Source organism: Emiliania huxleyi (genome assembly GCF_000372725.1).
Source record: "Emiliania huxleyi CCMP1516 unplaced genomic scaffold EMIHUscaffold_91, whole genome shotgun sequence".
Taxonomy (NCBI): Eukaryota; Haptophyta; order Isochrysidales; family Noelaerhabdaceae; genus Emiliania; species Emiliania huxleyi.
This window is the reverse complement of record NW_005195220.1, coordinates 111,562-129,819: the sequence shown is the minus strand read 5'-3', so window position 1 is coordinate 129,819 and position 18,258 is coordinate 111,562. Positions and strand designations below refer to the sequence as shown.

The 18,258-nt window shown below is 68.8% G+C and overlaps 1 protein-coding gene across 1 annotated transcript; it reads left to right on the top strand.

Moving 5' to 3' along the window:
- Window positions 1-5,126: 5,126 nt before the first annotated feature.
- EMIHUDRAFT_453726 (hypothetical protein) lies at window positions 5,127-17,925 on the top strand (the record flags this gene model as incomplete). Its single annotated transcript, XM_005757332.1, has 18 exons — window positions 5,127-5,150; window positions 5,293-5,364; window positions 5,673-5,712; window positions 5,922-5,968; window positions 6,040-6,153; window positions 6,466-6,633; window positions 6,765-7,243; window positions 11,762-12,074; window positions 12,429-12,526; window positions 15,697-15,766; window positions 15,866-16,021; window positions 16,090-16,155; window positions 16,351-16,602; window positions 16,671-16,784; window positions 16,857-17,135; window positions 17,231-17,258; window positions 17,386-17,815; window positions 17,892-17,925. 18 exons carry the CDS (start codon window positions 5,127-5,129, stop codon window positions 17,923-17,925), a joined length of 2,784 nt encoding a protein of 927 aa, XP_005757389.1.
- Window positions 17,926-18,258: the final 333 nt, after the last annotated feature.

Sequence of the window (18,258 nt, the reverse complement as noted above, 5' to 3'; positions counted from 1 at the left end):
GCCCTCCTCTCGAGATATGGGGAGATATGGGGAGGTATGGGGAGAGATGGGGAGATTGCGGTTGATCAACAGGCTCCCGCCCCTCCTCTCGAGATATGGGGAGATATGGGGAGGTATGGGGAGAGATGGGGAGATTGCGGTTGATCAACAGGCTCCCGCCCCTCCTCTCGAGATATGGGGAGATATGGGGAGAGATGGGGAGAGATGGGGAGATTGCGGTTGATCAACAGGCTCCCGCCCCTCCTCTCGAGATATGGGGAGAGATGGGGAGATATGGGGAGAGATGGGGAGATATGGGGAGAGATGGGGAGATTGCGGTTGATCAACAGGCTCCCGCCCCTCCTCTCGAGATATGGGGAGATATGGGGAGATATGGGGAGAGATGGGGAGATTGCGGTTGATCAACAGGCTCCCGCCCCTCCTCTCGAGATATGGGGAGATATGGGGAGATATGGGGAGAGATGGGGAGATTGCGGTTGATCAACAGGCTCCCGCCCCTCCTCTCGAGATATGGGGAGAGATGGGGAGATTGCGGTTGATTAACAGGCTCCCGCCCCTCCTCTCGATCGGCGGCGGCGCTCGCGATGGGCTAAGGCTGCTCGCCTCGCGGCAGCCGCAGCACCGCTCAGGACTGACTCGCCAGTCTCGCCGGCGACTCCCTTCCTTAGGCTGATCGTCGCGCGGCAGCCGCCCTACTCTGGCATGCCTGCTCGGCGAGGCGTCGCGCTGTTGTTTGGCGAGGCGCGAGACACTTCCTGGACACCTCCTCGACACTGCTGCTGGACACTTCCTGGACACTTCCAAGACACCTCCTAGACACCTCCCAGACACCTCCCAGACACGTCCCAGACACCTCCCAGACACCTCCCAGACACGTCCCAGACACCTCCCAGACACGTCCCAGACACCTCCCAGACACCTCCTCCTAGACACTCCCACAGACAGTTCCTACTGCTGCTGTTTTGGCGTGGCGCGAGACAACGCCACGCCGCCGCCGCAGCGGGCACTTGTTTAGTGGTGGACGTGTTGCGTCCAGGCGCGAGGTAGCGTCGCGCCGCCGCAGCTAGCGACGCTGACGCGCCTGAACGACGCGATGAACGGGTGGGCTAACTGGTTGGCGACGGTGGAGGCGGAGGCGGTGGCCGCCGTGCAAGCCGCGCCGGAGCCCGGTGCGCCCGCTGCCATCCCGGACCCGATGATCTGAACCCTCACCCTGACTCTGACCCTGAACCCTGACCCTGACCCTGACCCTGACCCTGACCCTGACCCTAGCCCTGATCCTGACCCTTGACCCTGACCCTGACCCTGACCCTGACCCTGACCCTGACCCTTGACCCTAACCCTGACCCTGACCCTAACCCTAACCCTGACCCTAACCCTGACCCTGACTCTAACCCCTGTCCCTGACACGAGGCACGCCCGCCGCCGGCCCCGACTTGCTCGGCATGCTCCGGCACGTCGGCCTGCCCGTCGACGACCTTCTCCCGCCCGCCACGCCAAACACGCCTGCGGCCGCGGCGACGCCGAGGACGCCACTCAGGCCAGACAGCAGCGGGCCAGACAGCAGCGGGCCAGGCGGCAGCGGGCCAGGCGGCAGCGGGCCAGGCGGCAGCGGGCCAGGGGGTAGCGGCAGCAGCCCTGCCCCTTGTGGCACGGGCGACGCTTGGGCCGTCGCGGAGCCGAGCTCGCCGCCGCCGCCGCCGCCGCCGCGGACTCCTCCTCCCCCTCCGCCCTTCCACGCGGCTGCGCCGGGGCGGCCGTCCTACTTGCCCGGGGCAGCGCGCCCGCTCCGCTGCGCGGCAGCGCACGCGTCTCTCGAGGTGCGTGAGGAGCACGGCGGCGGCAGCACCGAGCGATTCGCCCGTGAGCTAAGCTGCGCGCACGTGTCCCCTCGAGGTCGGCGCGAGCCACGCCGCGGTCTGCTTGCTGCTCTCCTCCTCGCGCGGCGCTGCCCCGCTGCTCGAGGTCCAGCTGAGCCCCGGCTCCGACGGCACGCCTCCCGCCCAGTCCTACTCCCCCATGTCCGCGACATGTCCGCGACATGTCCGCGACATGTCCGCGACATGTCCGCGACATGTCCCTCAGGCGACGGCACGCCTCCCGCCCAGTCCTACTCCCCCCTCGGGGGCGGCGCCGCACGGGACGGCGCGCGAGCCGCGCGACGCGTCCACGCCGTGTTGCACACGCGTCCGCGCGACATGTGCATGCACATGTCCCGGACATGTCCCTCAGGCGCCGGCGCGGCGTGTCCGGCGGCCGGGGCGCGTCCTTCGACGCGTCCCGGGACGCGTCCCTCGCCGCCGCCGGAGCCGGGGCAAGGGATGGGGCGGGGCTTGAAGGCGGGCTGGGGCGTGCGTGTGTGCCGGCGCGCCGGCGCGGAAGGCGGCTCGTCGCTGCAGCTCACTGTCGGGGGCGTCGCCGTCTTTGACGAGCGCGGGAGCCAGCCGCCGCTGGGGCGACATCCGCGCCCCGCCGCGCCTACCGCGCCGACGGCCGAGGCCGAGCCGGCCGAGGCCCCGTCGTCGCCGCCCCCCTCTGACGCGCGCGCGCGGGCGGCGCCTCCCCACTCGCAGCCGCGCTCCTCCCGCGACTCTCTCTGGCCGCGCCGCCGCGTGGTTGGCCGCACAGCGCCGCAAGGCCCGGCGGGCGAGGAGACTCTTGACGGCGCCGCCGGCGCGCTGGCCCCCGGGCAGGTAGAGCACGCCTCGTGTGCGCCCTCTCTGAGCCCTCTCTGGACGTGTACGCTGCAGGGCCGCTGCCCCCGATGCTCGAGCTCGACGCGGAGAGCGGAGGCGCGCAGAGCGGAGGGTGCGACTCGGTGCGGGTGCGGCTCGCGCTGCGGGCGTGCTGTGAAGAGACGCTGTGAAGAGGCAGCTGTGAAGAGGCAGCTGTGAACAGGTGCGGCTCGCGCTGCGGGCGTGCTCGCTGGCGGCGGAGGGCGCGCCCGTTCCGGGCGGGCGGGCGGGTGGCTGCAGAGACCTCTTTTCCGCGAGCCTCCTGGCGCTGTCTGCGTAGGCGAGCTCCTCAGCCTCGGGCAATCTCGGGCAATCTCGGGCAATCTTGGGCAATCTCGGGCAATCTCGGGCAATCTCGGGCAATCTCGGGCAATCTCGGGCAATCTCGGGCAATCTCGGGCAATCTCGGGCAGTCTCGGGTAGTCTCGGGTAATCTGCGCAGGCGAGCTCCTCAGCCCGGTGGCGCAGTGGTGGTCCGCCGCGTTGGAGGCGGCGGCGGAGGCGGAGGCGGAGGCGGAGGAGGTCGTCGCGGCGGACGCTGGGGTCGGGCGCACTGCAGTGGGAGGAGGAGGCGCCAGCACAGTGGCCGATGTGGCGGAGGCGTCCCTTCGTCGACACCGCACTCGGCTCGCCGCCCGCCGCTCTCCCTCTTCCGTCGCCCGCCGCTCGCCCTCCGAGGCGACGCGTGGCAGCCGAGATTGCTCGAGATTGCTCGAGATTGCTCGAGATTGCTCGAGATGGCTCGAGATGGCTCGAGATGGCTCGAGATGGCTCGAGATGGCTCGAGATTGCTCGAGATGGCTCGAGATGGCTCGAGATGACCCTAGCGACCCGTCATTTCTCAAGATGAGCCGAAGATCAGCCCAAATTAGCCCGAGATCACCCCGAAGATGAGCCCCAAAATGAACCCGATTTTGGCGGCGCCGTAACCCCCGGGGGAAAAAATTCCCCCCCCCTTAAGAAGATTATTGAAACCTCCCCCTTGCCCCTCTAGGGACAGGAGCCTTTTTATGAGGGCCCCCCCCCGCCGACAATGGTAGAGGTCGGTTGTTTTAACCCCCCCCTTTGGCCCGCCTTTGGTATTTCCTCCCCTATTAGAGAGCCCGCCCTTTGCCGCCCCTCTTTTACGGTTGTTACCCCCCCCCCCCCTCCTTTGCCCGCCTAGCTGGTTGCTGGTTGATCCTTATGGCTGGAGTGATTTGTAGGAGTGGGCCTCCCCCTTCCCCCCTCCCCTCCCCCTCGCGCGCGCGCCTAGTGAACGCTTCGTCAATCCAATGAGCAGCACGGCCCGTAGCATCGGCCCACTCAACGATCGCCATACACCCGCACGCCTAGGCCTCACGCCCGTCCGCCGCTCCTCGCACCGCCCCTCCCTCGCCGCCGGCGGCGGCGCCGCCCGCTCCCGCCGCCGCGCCGCACCCGCGCCGGACGGTCCCGGCGCGAGGTGCGCGCACCCAAGCCACGCCACGTCGGGCCACTACCTTACCGACCCGCGCCGCGCCGCGCTTGTGCTGGGCGGGCGGGAGCTGCAGCTGTCCGTGCTGCTGCAGGACATCGCATCTCGGGACACCTCGGGTCATCTCGGGCCACCTCGGGTAATCTCGGGTCACCTCGGGTCACCTCGGGTCACCTCGGGTAATCTTGGGCAATCTCGAGTCACCTCGGGGCATCTCGGGGCACCTCGGGGCATCTCGGGGCATCTCGGGGCATCTCGGGGCACCTCGGGGCATCGCGGGTAGTGAGCTGCAGTTGTCCGTGCTGCTGCAGGACATCGCCGTGGCGCTGCCGCCGCGCGCGCGCACGGACGACGACGGTTGGACCCTCCGCCGCTACGACTACTGGCTGGTATCCATTGTTCAAACGGCGAGTTGTTGCACCGCAGGTTGGAGCCTCCGCTGCGCGCTCAGCCACGCCTCCCTCCGGCTCGACTCGACTCCGTGGATGGAGCAGGCTCCGAGATTAAGAGAGGGTCCGAGATCGCCCGAGATGACCCGAGATGACCCGAGATCACCCGAGATGACCAGAGATCACCCGAGATCACCCGAGATGACCAGAGATGACCCGAGATCACCCGAGATCACCCGAGATCGCGACTTTACTCCGTGGGTGGAGCAGGCTGCCTTTGAGGCGAGCGCGCGCGTGGACGGAGGCCGGTGGCGGCATGTGTGGCGGCCTCGGCCGGCGGTGCACGCCTTCTCCCCCCTCCTCTCGGGCGGGGCGCACACGCTGCGCTACCTGTGCACCATCGCCGACGCGCCGCGCCAGCCGTGCGGCGTGAGGCGGCAGGGCGGGCGGGGGGGAGGCGAGGGGCGACACGGGCAGCGGTGCGTGTCGCTGTCTGCCGTGCACCAGCATGCTGGCAGGCCGGGGGCGGGCGGCGGCGGTGGCCGAATGCCTTGCGTGCGCGACGTCGAGGTTATCCGACATTATCCGAGATTATCCGAGATTATCCGAATGCCTTGCGTGTGCGACGTCGCCTTGCGTGTTCGGCGCAAGGAGTCTAGCGCGCCACAGCTAGACTCCTCCGTTGATGGTGCTCACTGATGATGACCTCGAGGTGGACGTCACGGCGCTCCAGCTCAACGCGTCGCCGTCGGAGGCGCGCGAGGCGTCTAGCAGCTCTCTTGCTGTGCGCCACCGCCAGGGAGTCAGTCGATTGTTCATCAGGCGCACGAGGCAGTGCAGCTCGTGACACGGCTCGCCGCGGCGCTGCTCGCACCGACGCCTTCCTCGACCTCTCCTGGACGCTTCCTGGCACTTTCCTCTCGTAGGCTCGCCGAGGCGCTCCTCGCCGCGACGCCCTGCCCCCGCACGGCGGCCTCCTCCGGCACCGCCTCGAGCCGGCGCCCTCTTTTCTTTCTCACATCTTCTTTTGTTCCTCCGCGCCGGGCCTTCCGGCGCGAAGGCGCGCTGTTCACACCGTCGACGTGTGAACAGGTCCCGCTCAACGACGGCGAGCCGCTTCTCTCCCTCGCCGGTGTACAGCCCGAACTTGCGAGGAGGCAGCGGAGGCAGCGGCGGCGGCAGCGGCGGCAGCGGCGGCAGCGGCGGCAGCGGCGGCAGTTGCGGCAGCTGCGGCAGCTGCGGCAGCTGCAGCAGTGCAGACAGCGACGGCGCGGAGGATTGGGACCCTTCCGTGCGCCAGTCTCGGGCAATCTCGGGCAATCTCGGGCAATGACTGACCAGGCGCGGACGGCTCGGACCCTTCCTCACGGCTGCTGCTGCTGCCGACGGTCTGGGCTGGGCCTGTGGCCGGCGACGTCTGCTCCTTTGAGTTTGGAAGGGCTGCGGGGTGGCCCCGTAGGCGGGGCCGGCCTCGTGGCTGGCGACACCGCAGCGCGGCCACATCCGGCTCCGCTCTGGCGAGCAGCGGCAGCGGGCGTCGATGGCTCGCATACACGGCGCGATGATGCGGCGAGTGATGCAGCGGCGGCGCTCCCGGGTCGCTCTTGGCGGCGAGGGCGGCGGCGGCGGCGGAGGCGGCGGCGGCGCGGGCGGCGGCGGCGCGGGCGGCGGCGGCGAGATGGGCGCAGCCGGCACAGCCTCCGATGGCTGCGCTGCGGCCGGTGCTGCTGCCGCCGCCGCCGCCGCCGCGCCCGAGAGCGATCTGGCGCTGACGACGCGGATACACGCGCGCGCGGGTACGCTCCGGCTCGCGCTGCTGCCGGATGGGCGCCGGTGGAGCGCGGCGCCGCTCCTGTCGCTCTCGTTGTCGGCGGGGAGCGGCAAGGCGACGCTGCTGCAGCGGCGCAACGCCGGCGCGTCGGCGTCGTCCCTGCGCGCGGTGTGGGACGCGGAGAAGCTGAAACCAAGCCACGCGTTCCTGCATCCCTTCTTCGAAGACTTGATTGACTCCTTGCAGGTGTGGGACGCTGACGAGCTCAACGCGACCGTCGCGGTCGGGCTGGCAGCGGAGGCGTTCGGCCTCAGCCTGTCCTTAGACTCTCGTCCTTAGACTCTCTGTCCTTAGATGGGCCTCGTGAACCGCTTGTGTGAACAGCGTCTCTTCACAGCCGCACCTGCGAGCAGGTCTTCAACCCCTCCCTCTCCGAGACCGAGCCGTTGCTCGAGCCATGGCGCGTGACCGCCGCGGTGGCCAAGCAGCCAAACGAGCGTTTCTCGTCGGTGCGCGTCGAAGCGTCGCCGCTCCACCTCAACGTCACCCCCGCCCTGCTCGCTCTGCAGCCCCACATCGCCGCCGTCGCCGGCGGCGGCGTGTCCGCGTCGCGCCCCGCCGCCCTCTCCACCTCCTCCCCGCCGCTGCTCGTGCGCAACCGGTCGGGCGTGCCTCTGCGCGCCGCGCTGCACGGCGACCGCCACCGCTTCCCCTCCTCCGCGGCGGTTCACGCGAGCTCGTCCGAGAGCGGTGCCTCGAGCGACCCCCTCCGACAGGCGCCTACTCCGCGCGTCAGCACCACCAGCGAATGGAGTGTGAACGAATCAGGCTTCTCCGCCAGCGGCCTCCCCGCCGCCGAAGCGCCGCCGCGGGCGCCGCTAGTCGAGGCGGAGTGGCAGACCCTCCCTCCGGAGCCGCTAGCCGGCGGCGCTCCTGCAGCGGGCGGCGCGGGCGGCGGGGGTGGTGACGGCCTTGACAGCGCCGCCGGCGGCGCGTGGGGCTTGCGCGGGGCTGCTGACGGCGCGCGGCTGCTGCTCGTCTCGCTGCCCGGCTCTCGGGCGATCGCACAGCTCTCGCTCCGCGCCGACGGCAGCCAGGGCCTCCGCCCGGTGATGAGCCAATGCATGGCTGGACCAACTCGCTCCTGGTTAGCTAATCAGGCAGCCAGAGCTTCAGCCTGCGCCCGCCGCTGCAGCGCTCCGCCGCCCGCGCCACACTGTTCGGCGGCGGCCACGATACGTCCGGCTCCTCTTCCCCCGCCGCCGCCGCCGCCGCCGCGCCGCGTGGCGCCACCAGCCATGCGGCGTTCGGACCGTCGGTCGTGCCGCTGGTGTGTGAAGTCAGCCGGCGGGCCGACGGCTCGAGGGCGGCGACCCTCCGCCTGATTGACTAATCACTGACTCGAATTCATTCCTTAGGCGGGCCGACGGCTCGAGGGCGGCGACCCTCCGCCTGATTGACTAATCACTGACTCGAATTCATTCCTTAGGCGGGCCGACGGCTCGAGGGCGGCGACCCTCCGCCTGATTGACTAATCACTGACTCGAATTCATTCCTTAGGCGGGCCGACGGCTCGAGGGTGGCGACCCTCCGCCTGATTGACTAATCACTGACTCGAATTCATTCCTTAGGCGGGCCGACGGCTCGAGGGTGGCGACCCTCCGCCTGATTGACTAATCACTGACTCGAATTCATTCCTTAGGCGGGCCGACGGCTCGAGGGTGGCGACCCTCCGCCTGATTGACTACTCACTGACTCGAATTCATTCCTTAGGCGGGCCGACGGCTCGAGGGTGGCGACCCTCCGCCTGATTGACTACTCACTGACTCGAATTCATTCCTTAGGCGGGCCGACGGCTCGAGGGTGGCGACCCTCCGCCTGATTGACTAATCACTGACTCGAATTCATTCCTTAGGCGGGCCGACGGCTCGAGGGTGGCGACCCTCCGTTCGTCGGTTCGGCTCCGCAACGGCTGTGCCGCGCCGCTCACCGTGGCGTTCTGCCAGGCCGCGCCGCAGGACGAGCAGCCTACTGAACTGAGCCATCATTACCTAGTTCTCAGTTCGTTGATTAGGCCGCGCCGCAGGACGAGCAGCCGCCGCGGCCCGTGCGCGTCGTAAGACACTACGGCGCGACCCGCAGGGGGGCACCAGGCCGCGCCTGAGCCATCAGTTAGTGCCTCATTAATGACTAGTCAGGCGCGACTCGCGTCACGGGGTACCAGGCCGCGCCCCGGCCGCAGAGCGCGCCGCTCGTGCTTCACGAGGGGACCCTCCCTCCTATGGGCGAGCTAGCTAATAACGCTAGTTAGTTAGTTAGCTGCTAATTCGTTCATGAGTGCTGCACGACCCTCCCTCCTCTGGGCGAGCTAGCTAGTAACGCTAGTTAGTTAGCTGTTAGCTCGTTCATGAGTGCTGCACGACCCTCCCTCCTCTGGGCGAGCTAGCTAATAACGCTAGTTAGTTAGTTAGCTGCTAATTCGTTCATGAGTGCTGCACGACCCTCCCTCCTCTGGGCGAGCTAGCTAGTAACGCTAGTTAGTTAGCTGCTAATTCGTTCATGAGTGCTGCACGACCCTCCCTCCTATGGGCGAGCTAGCTAGTAACGCTAGTTAGTTAGCTGTTAGCTCGTTCATGAGTGCTGCACGACCCTCCCTCCTATGGGCGAGCTAGCTAGTAACGCTAGTTAGTTAGTTAGCTGCTAATTCGTTCATGAGTGCTGCACGACCCTCCCTCCTATGGGCGAGCTAGCTAGTAACGCTAGTTAGTTAGCTGCTAATTCGTTCATGAGTGCTGCACGACCCTCCCTCCTATGGGCGAGCTAGCTAGTAACGCTAGTTAGTTAGCTGTTAGCTCGTTCATGAGTGCTGCACGACCCTCCCTCCTATGGGCGAGCTAGCTAGTAACGCTAGTTAGTTAGTTAGCTGCTAATTCGTTCATGAGTGCTGCACGACCCTCCCTCCTATGGGCGAGCTAGCTAGTAACGCTAGTTAGTTAGTTAGCTGCTAATTCGTTCATGAGTGCTGCACGACCCTCCCTCCTCTGGGCGAGGACGGGGCGCCGGCGTGGGCTGGTCAATGAGCAAATTAACGACTCCAACGCATGACTTAATCAGGCGAGCTCGAGGTGCCCGCGTGGGCTATCCGTCCGGGAAGCTACGCTCTCTTCCGGCGGCACGGAGGCGGAGGCGGCGGCGGAGGCGGCGGAGGAGGTGCGGCGGCGGAGGCGGCGGCGGAGACGGCGGCGGGGAGGGGCGGGCGGCGCTGGTGCGGGCCTCTACCCCTTTGGTCAGAGGGGGCGGGCGGCTCGCTCGCGGGCGGCGCGTCCTTTGAGGGGGGGGGCGCGGGCGGCAGCTCGGCTGCCCGCGCCGGCGGCGGCGTGCCGTCGCGCGGGCCGTCGCGAGGGGTGCCTCGAGATACAGCCGAGATACAGCCGAGATACAGCCTCCACGAGGGGTGCCGCGAGAGCGTGGCCCTACCCCTACCTCTACCCCTACCCCTACCCTTACCCCTACCCCTACCCCTACCCCTCTACCCCACCCCTGTCCCTACCCCTACCCCTACCCCTCTACCCCACCCCTGCCCCTAAGGCGCCGCGAGAGCTCGGCCCTCTCCGGCTGCGGCGGGACTGCCTCCCCCTGGCGGTGGCGGGCGGCGGCGGCTACGCGGAGGACGTGCGCTGGACGGTCTCGTGGGGCCCGCGGCTGGTGGACAAGCTGCCGGACGACCTGTGAGCAGCGCCTCTTCACACCGCCTTGCTGTGAACAGGCCCGCGGCTGGTGGACAAGCTGCCGGACGACCTGTGAGCAGCGCCTCTTCACACCGCCTTGCTGTGAACAGGCCCGCGGCTGGTGAACAAGCTGCCCGTCGACCTTTGGGTGTGGGCCCCGCCGCGCTGCAGCAGAGACGGCAGCGATCTGCCGCCTGAGCCGCCGTCTGCGCCAGCAGCGGCGGGGACGGCCGCCGCTGCGGCGATCGCGCGGCTGCGGCCCGGCGAGTCGGTCGAGCTGCAGCCAAGCTACGAGCACGACGGGGCGGGCGGCGGCGAGGCGGCGGAGGCGGCCCACGTCTGGGTCCGGATCGCCCCAATTAAATTCTGTATAACCAGCGGTATTTGATAAAATAGGCGGCCCACGTCTGGGTCCGGATCGCCGCGGCAGGCGTGGGGCTGGTCGAGCCGGCGCACACCCACCCCTTCGTCCGCCACGCGCCCTCTCGTCCCGAGTCAGGCATGTGGGGCTGGTCGAGCCGGCTCACGCTCCGTCGAGCCGCGGAGGAGCCGGCCTCGTACTACGCCGCCGCGGCTGTCTGGGGCGGCGACGGCTGGCGGCTCTTTTGCAGCACACAGCGCGCCGGGGGGGGGCGCGGGGGCGGCGGCGGCGCGCCGGGCGTGGTCGGCGGAGGCAGCGGCTTGCACGTGTCGCTCGGAGGCGGCTGCGGCGCGCGGCTAATTAATTAAGTCCGTTCGATACCGCTAATTATAATGAATTCAATCTAGGCGGCTGCAGCGCGCGGCTGCGGCTCGAGGCAGACGGCGACGGAGACGGCGACGGGCGCGAGGCGGCGGCCGGACGGTCGGGCTGCGGAGGACGCCTCGGAGGCTCATGAAGGGAGGGTTCCTCACCCCTGGAGACGATTCGTTGATTAGGTCGGCGGCGGAGGACGACTCGGAGGCGAGCGGCGCGCGGCTGGTCGTGTGGGCGCCTTACTGGCTCGTCAACGAGACGGGCCTCCCACTCTTGTGAACGGCGTCTCTTCACACCTCGAGCTGTGAACAGGCTCGTCAACAAGACGGGCCTCCGACTCGGCTACCACCTGCAGCGGTCGCGCGTCCAGATCGACGAGCCGAGCGTCGGCACCTTCGACACGGGGCAGCGCCACTCGCTCCCCCATATCTCCCCATATCTCCCCATATCTCGCGTGCACAGGCACCTTCGACACGGGGCAGCGCCACTCGCTCCCCACGCCGGCGGCTGAGATGACACCGCGCGCCTCGAACCCGTCCGAGGGGCGGCGGCGCGGCTCGGCCGCTGCTGCCGGGCCCACGCCGCCGCCGCCGCCACCGCAGCCGCCGCAGGTGCCGCTGCTGCCCGATGCGGTGCCCTCTAGCTGTGGACAGCGTCTCTTCACAGCTCTAGCTGTGAACAGGTGCCGCTGCTGCTCGATGTGGACGCGAGCGAGCGGCTGGTGCTGCAGGTGCGGCCGTATGGCCACCAGCCGCACGTTGGCGGGCGTGCCGCGGCCATCCGCGCGCCGGCGATCCGCGGCTTGCTCGGCGGGGGCGGGGCGCGCGCCGTGCCAGGCAGCGGCTCCAAGTCGCATTGGCCGTTTGGGAGGAGCGACGCGCGGCGGCTCGCAGTCACCGGTCTGAGTGGAGGAGCCTTCACCGCATGCCTGCATCTCAACCGTCAGGAGCGACGACCCGCGCCTCGCCCGCGGCTGCTCCGCCGCCGTCTCGCTCGACGCCCTGGGCGCCGCCGACGAGATCAGCTTTGAGGGCGGCGGAGTGCTCGGCGTGTCGATCGAGCCCGGCCCGCCCGGCTTCGAGCTCCTCTCGTCGTCCGTCGCCGTCTGCCCGCGCTTCGTGGTGATCAATCGGCTGCCAGAGTCGCTGCAGCTGCGGGCCGAGGTGCTGCCCGCGCGTGGGGACGTCGAGCTGCCTGCCGCCGCGCCGCCGCACGTGGAGCTGGCGGCAGGCTCGCGCACCGACGTGTACTGCTTCGAGGTGCTCGAGCCGAAGGCAGGCGAGGCGCACGGCGAGGCCACGCCAGCACGAGGCTCCCCCGCTGCGGGCGGAGAAGGCGGCGGACGCGGCGGCGGCGGTGGCGGCGGCGGAGGAGGCGGCGGTGGAAACGGCGGAGGCGGCGGCGGCGGCGGCGGCGGCGGCGGCGGCGGCGGCGGTGCGGGCGGCGGCGCGGGCGGCGGCGCGGGCGCGGGCAGCGGTGTGCGCGTGCTTCGCTTCCGGCTGGCGCGCGCGGGCTGGGCGTGGGGGCCCGCGGTACACGCGGACGCATCGGCGGACACCTTCTTCCACCTTCCGTCGCCCGTCGCCGCGCCGACCGGCACGGCGCCGCGAGAGGGCGGCGGCGCCGACGCGGCGCTCCGAGACGCGTCCGAGCCGCTCGTGCGAGCGTCGGTGGTGGCCAAGGGGTGCACCATCTTCATCGCGCTCTGCGAGTCGTCCCACGCGCCGCCGTACTCGGTCGAGAACCGCTGCGCCCGCGTCTCGCTCCAGCTGCGCCAGGCGGGCCCCGTCTATATCTCGGCTGCATCTCGGCTGTATCTCGGCTACACCTCGCTCCAGCTGCGCCAGGCGGGCCCCGTCTATATCTCGGCTGCATCTCGGCTGTATCTCGGCTACACCTCGCTCCAGCTGCGCCAGGCGGGCCCCGTCGATATCTCGGCTGCATCTCGGCTGTATCTCGGCTACACCTCGCTCCAGCTGCGCCAGGCGGGCCCCGTCTATCTCTCGGCTGCATCTCGGCTGTATCTCGGCTACACCTCGCTCCAGCTGCGCCAGGCGGGCCCCGTCCATATCTCGGCTGCATCTCGGCTGTATCTCGGCTACACCTCGCTCCAGCTGCGCCAGGCGGGCCCCGTCTATCTCTCGGCTGCATCTCGGCTGTATCTCGGCTACACCTCGCTCCAGCTGCGCCAGGCGGGCCCCGTCTATCTCTCGGCTGCATCTCGGCTGTATCTCGGCTACACCTCGCTCCAGCTGCGCCAGGCGGGCCCCGTCTATATCTCGGCTGCATCTCGGCTGTATCTCGGCTACACCTCGCTCCAGCTGCGCCAGGCGGGCCCCGTCTATATCTCGGCTGCATCTCGGCTGTATCTCGGCTACACCTCGCTCCAGCTGCGCCAGGCGGGTCCCGTCTATATCTCGGCTGCATCTCGGCTGTATCTCGGCTACACCTCGCTCCAGCTGCGCCAGGCGGGCCCCGTCTATCTCTCGGCTGCATCTCGGCTGTATCTCGGCTACACCTCGCTCCAGCTGCGCCAGGCGGGCCCCGTCTATATCTCGGCTGCATCTCGGCTGTATCTCGGCTACACCTCGCTCCAGCTGCGCCAGGCGGGCCCCGTCTATATCTCGGCTGCATCTCGGCTGTATCTCGGCTACACCTCGCTCCAGCTGCGCCAGGCGGGCCCCGTCTATCTCTCGGCTGCATCTCGGCTGTATCTCGGCTACACCTCGCTCCAGCTGCGCCAGGCGGGCCCCGTCTATATCTCGGCTGCATCTCGGCTGTATCTCGGCTACACCTCGCTCCAGCTGCGCCAGGCGGGCCCCGTCTATATCTCGGCTGCATCTCGGCTGTATCTCGGCTACACCTCGCTCCAGCTGCGCCAGGCGGGCCCCGTCTATATCTCGGCTGCATCTCGGCTGTATCTCGGCTACACCTCGCTCCAGCTGCGCCAGGCGGGCCCCGTCTATATCTCGGCTGCATCTCGGCTGTATCTCGGCTACACCTCGCTCCAGCTGCGCCAGGCGGGCCCCGTCTATATCTCGGCTGCATCTCGGCTGTATCTCGGCTACACCTCGCTCCAGCTGCGCCAGGCGGGCCCCGTCTATATCTCGGCTGCATCTCGGCTGTATCTCGGCTACACCTCGCTCCAGCTGCGCCAGGCGGGCCCCGTCTATATCTCGGCTGCATCTCGGCTGTATCTCGGCTACACCTCGCTCCAGCTGCGCCAGGCGGGCCCCGTCGATATCTCGGCTGCATCTCGGCTGTATCTCGGCTACACCTCGCTCCAGCTGCGCCAGGCGGGCCCCGTCTATATCTCGGCTGCATCTCGGCTGTATCTCGGCTACACCTCGCTCCAGCTGCGCCAGGCGGGCCCCGTCTATATCTCGGCTGCATCTCGGCTGTATCTCGGCTACACCTCGCTCCAGCTGCGCCAGGCGGGCCCCGTCTATATCTCGCGCTGCAGTACTCGGTCGAGAACCGCTGCGCTCGCGTCTCGCTCCAGCTGCGCCAGGCGGGCCCCGTCTATCTCTCGGCTGCATCTCGGCTGTATCTCGGCTACACCTCGCTCCAGCTGCGCCAGGCGGGCCCCGTCTATATCTCGGCTGCATCTCGGCTGTATCTCGGCTACACCTCGCTCCAGCTGCGCCAGGCGGGCCCCGTCTATATCTCGGCTGCATCTCGGCTGTATCTCGGCTACACCTCGCTCCAGCTGCGCCAGGCGGGCCCCGTCTATATCTCGGCTGCATCTCGGCTGTATCTCGGCTACACCTCGCTCCAGCTGCGCCAGGCGGGCCCCGTCTATATCTCGGCTGCATCTCGGCTGTATCTCGGCTACACCTCGCTCCAGCTGCGCCAGGCGGGCCCCGTCTATATCTCGGCTGCATCTCGGCTGTATCTCGGCTACACCTCGCTCCAGCTGCGCCAGGCGGGCCCCGTCTATCTCTCGGCTGCATCTCGGCTGTATCTCGGCTACACCTCGCTCCAGCTGCGCCAGGCGGGCCCCGTCTATCTCTCGGCTGCATCTCGGCTGTATCTCGGCTACACCTCGCTCCAGCTGCGCCAGGCGGGCCCCGTCTATATCTCGGCTGCATCTCGGCTGTATCTCGGCTACACCTCGCTCCAGCTGCGCCAGGCGGGCCCCGTCTATATCTCGGCTGCATCTCGGCTGTATCTCGGCTACACCTCGCTCCAGCTGCGCCAGGCGGGCCCCGTCTATCTCTCGGCTGCATCTCGGCTGTATCTCGGCTACACCTCGCTCCAGCTGCGCCAGGCGGGCCCCGTCTATATCTCGGCTGCATCTCGGCTGTATCTCGGCTACACCTCGCTCCAGCTGCGCCAGGCGGGCCCCGTCTATCTCTCGGCTGCATCTCGGCTGTATCTCGGCTACACCTCGCTCCAGCTGCGCCAGGCGGGCCCCGTCGCGTCGTCGCTGGTTGAGCTCGTCGCTCCGATGACGTGGGTCAACAAGGCGGGTTCATTAGTTCATTAGTTAATTCGTTCATTCGTTCATTCGTTAATTCGTTCATTCGTTAATTCGTTATTAGTTCATTCGTTAATTCGTTAATTCGTTCATTCGTTCATTAGTTCATTCGTTCATTAACACGCTGTCGTGGGTCAACAAGGCGGGGCCCGCGCCGAGGGGCGGGGTGGCGCCGCCCGCCTCCGCCCCCTTCTGCCTGCTCGTGCGCGTGCACCGGCCGCACGCGCCCGCAAACAGCCGCGGCGGCTGGCGGGAGTACCAGCCGCCCCTCCAGCGAGGCGGGAGCTGTGGGCAGCGTCTCTCCACACCCGCCCGCTGTGAGCAGGCACGCTGACACGCTCCGGGACACTTCCGAGACACGTCCCCGACACCTCCTTGTTCACGCCGCCCGCCGTGCGCAGGTACCCCCTCGCCGACATCAAGGAGCTGCCCTCCCTCGAGCTGCCGGGCGGCCGCAAGCTGTACGTGGCGGTCCGGCAGCACGGCTCGACACGCGCACTCGTTGTGGCGGAGGACCCGCCGCTCCGCCGGCCCCGCCGCGGGCACGGCATGCGGGCGTGGCTCGACAAGACCTTCTCGCGCCTCGGACTCGTGGGCCTCGCCGCGCCGCTCGGCGGCGCGTCGCGGCTGCAGCTGCAGCTCTGTCTGTCTGCCGTCTCGGTCTCGCTAGTCGAGTCGGGTCCGAAGGGGACGCCGCGCGAGCTGCTCGGCGCCGCGCTGCGCGGAGTCAGCCTGCGAGCTCGCCCGCCTGGGAGCTGTGAGCGGCGACTCTTCACACCTGCAGCCGTGAACAGGTCCGCCTGCGGCTCGCTCCGTCGGCCGAGGGGCTCGACACGCGTGTGTCGGTCGACTTGCTGCAGGTGGACAACCTGCTGCAGCACGCGCGCCACGGCGTCCTGCTGCGCGCGGGCCCGCCCCCCGCCGGCGAGCCCGCCGAGGGGGGGGCGGAGGACGGCGCGGGCGACGACGGCGCGGGCGACGACGGCGCGGGCTGCCGCGCGTTTGTTCTGCACGCGGTGCGGCGCGGCAATGAGTACGAGAGGCTCGTGCTGCAGCTCGCGCCGCTCACGCTCGCTCTCGAGGCGACGGTGCTAGCCCGCCTCGCCGTCATCGTCCCGCGATCGCGCCAGGGGCAGGCCGGCGGTGGGGACGGCGGAGAGAGCGGTGGCGCGCACGGCGCGCGGCTGCTGGTGCAGCGGCTCTCGGCGACGCTTGAGGAGCCTCCCGACTGGTCGCGCCGGCGGCCAATCTACATCGAGTCGCTGCTGATCGGCCAGATCGACCTGACCATCTCGAGCGCGCTCGAGGTCGAGCGATCTCATTCAGCCGACCTCCTCGAGATTCCTTTAGTCTGACTGTCTCGAGCGCGCTCTAGGTCCAGCGCGACGACGCGCCCCGCCAGCCTGCGGGCGAGGCCGCGCGCGGCGGAGGGCTGCTTTCGGTCGGCGGCGGCGGCGCGCCGTCGGATTGGATGGCGGCGGCGAGCGCGGTGCCGCTGCTCGCTCACGCACTCCAATCGATGGTGTGAACAGCGTCTCTTCACACCTCTAGCTGTGAACAGGTGCCGCTGCTCGCTCACGCGCTCCAGTCGATGGTGGTCCTCGCCAAGGGCATCGGGCTCAACTTCGCCTCGGTCTCGGGCGTGCCGCTCTCCTTCGCCACGACGAGCCAGCAGCGCGTCTTCTACACGCCCTCCGAGCTGCTCTACCGGCTGCGGCAGACCTTCACGCGCCAGCTCTACCCGCAGCTCGGGAAGGCGGTGGGGCACTCGCAGATGCTGGGGGACCCGCTCGGCGCCCTCTCGACGCTCGGATCGGGCCTCAAGGGGTGCGCCACCTCCGTCGCCCTCGGCATCGCACACCGCGACGGCAAGCACTTGCTCACCGGAGGCCGCTAGTGTGACCAGCGTCTCTTCACACCTCTAGCTGTGAACAGGCGAGCACTTGCTCACCGGAGGCCGCTAGTGTGAACAGCGTCTCTTCACACCTCTAGCTGTGAACAGGTGAGCACTTGCTCACCGGAGGCCGCTAGTGTGAACAGCGTCTCTTCACACCTCTAGCTGTGAACAGGTGAGCACTTGCTCACCGGAGGCCGCTACCTGCTCGGCGGCGTCGGCGGGTTTCTGTTCGGCCCGCTGCGCCACATCGCGGCTTCGCTCAACTCGGTGGTGGGCCGGATGAACCGGCCGGACGACCCCCTCCTCGACGGCAGCCCGAACGCGCAGCCCGGCCGGCGGAGGGACGGCTCGATCCGCGTGCCGCGCGGCAAGGACGCGCTGCGCACGTTCGGCTCCGGCTTCAGCGGCATCGTGTTGAAGCCGGTCGAGGGCCTGCACAAGGACGGCGCGCTCGGCGCCGCCAAGGGCGTCGCCGAAGGCCTGGGCGGCTGCGTCGTCAACAGCGCCGTCTCGGCGCCGCTGCAGTTCGCCGCGTGGCTGTCGTCGGGCGCCGAGCAGTACGCGATGCGCCAGATGCCGCGGCTGGCCGGCTCGGTGCTGCCTCCGCTCCGGCCGGCGCGAGAGTACCCGAGAGTACTCGAGAGTCCCCGAGATTGCAGCTGCTGCCTCCGCTCCGGCCGGCGCTCCATCCGCGAAAAGTGCGATGATGCGGCTCGAGCCGCGAGAGTGCTAACCTTGGGTCGTTGGTGGGTGGGGAAGGCGCGATCCTTCTTCGGCACGGCGCGGCTCCTCCCTCTCTCGCGCTGCATGATGGCCTCCTTCGAGGCGCCGCCCGCCACCCAGCCTCCCACGTTGCGTCTGTTCTCGATCGGCGCCTTCCGAGCGGTCAACGGACCGATGCGCCAGCTCAAGATGACTAACTACCGCAAAGGAGAGGATGGACGCCCTCTCCCCCTCGAGCCTCCCCAGCTGGTGTCGCCGCATCCGCTGCCGGTGACCCCTTTATGACTACCGTAGCTGGTTCTGAGTCGGCTCTCGTGTCTCCTCGCACTTCATACCTTTGTAC